This window comes from Chanos chanos, chromosome 13 (genome assembly GCF_902362185.1).
Source record: "Chanos chanos chromosome 13, fChaCha1.1, whole genome shotgun sequence".
Lineage (NCBI taxonomy): Eukaryota > Metazoa > Chordata > Actinopteri > Gonorynchiformes > Chanidae > Chanos > Chanos chanos.
In genome coordinates this window covers 4,002,501-4,003,626 of record NC_044507.1, presented here as the reverse complement: position 1 = coordinate 4,003,626, position 1,126 = coordinate 4,002,501, and the positions used below count along the sequence as shown (strand labels likewise).

At 52.5% G+C, this 1,126-nt stretch overlaps 1 protein-coding gene across 1 annotated transcript in view; it reads right to left on the bottom strand.

The window, feature by feature from the left end:
- pnpla2 (patatin-like phospholipase domain containing 2) overlaps positions 1 to 1,126 on the bottom strand; it is a 9,731-nt gene continuing 8,605 nt past the window's right edge. Inside the window, exons 8-9 of the mRNA XM_030790973.1 lie at positions 776 to 898; positions 1 to 317 (exon numbers count right to left, since the gene is read on the bottom strand). Of these exons, the coding sequence (XP_030646833.1) occupies positions 8 to 317; positions 776 to 898 (433 nt within the window). The 3' untranslated portion in view covers positions 1 to 7. The remainder of the gene's footprint in view (positions 318 to 775; positions 899 to 1,126) is intronic.

Genomic DNA, 1,126 nt, shown 5'->3' with positions numbered 1-1,126 from the left:
CTGGTGGTTACTGGGGTCCAACCGGGCGCATGGTCAAGCCCTCGTCCAGGTCCATGTCCTGATGAGAGAGGGCATCTGGGCATGACGAGCTGGCACTGAAGGAACCGCGAAAGTTCAGATTAACACAGAAGACGCCCGGCAGCAGCTGGCGCTGGTACTGGTCCAGTTTGCCGATGGCATCCAGAACTGAAGAGCTGCCCCCACTCAGCCAACCGGGCACCAGACTGGCTGGATTCAGCTGGGAGGGCAGCAGGCTGGAGGCACCGAGATAAGTGGGCAGAGACTGGGAATGTGTCAGTTCCAGTTGGTACGAAAACCTGCAGAGACAGAGAGAGAGAGACAGAGAGAGAGAGAGAGAGAGAGACAGAGACAGAGAGACAGAGAGAGAGAGACAGAGAGAGAGAGAGACAGAGAGAGGGCTTTAGTGTGTGCCTATGAAAGAGTTCTGAAACATAACTGTGTGCTGTATGTTTGTCTGGAAGTTTGTGTTGTGAATTTGTGTGTTTGTATGTGGTAGCGGTGTTTGTTGAATGGGTGTTTATTGGCATGCTTGCTTGCGTGTGTGTGTGTGTGCGTGTATGGGAGCATGTGTAGTGTCTGCTGGACATCTGTTCATTTGCATGTTTCCATGCATGTGTTTGTTGCATGAGTTTGTGTGTGTGTGTGTGTGTGTGTGTGTGTGTGAGTGCGTGTGTGTGTGTGTGTGAGTGTGAGTTCGTGTGAGTTCGTGTGTGTGAGTGTGTATGTGTGTGTGTGTGTGTGTGTAGTCTCTCACCGTGCAGAAACCTGCTGGGACACACTTTTCCCAGCATGGTGCAGAGCACTCTGCAGTAACCTCACCATCTGCTCCTTCATCCAACCCACATCCTCCTGGACATCAGGCAGCCACTCCAGCAACCTGCACACACACACACACACACACACACACACACACGCACACGCACACGCACACACATATATACACACACACATGCACACACACACATGCACGCACATGCACACACACACACGCACGCACGTGCACACACACACACGCGCACACACATGCGCACACACGCACGCACACACGCATGCACACACAAACACACACACACACAGAATGAGCATACTTTTCCCATTCCCTTTC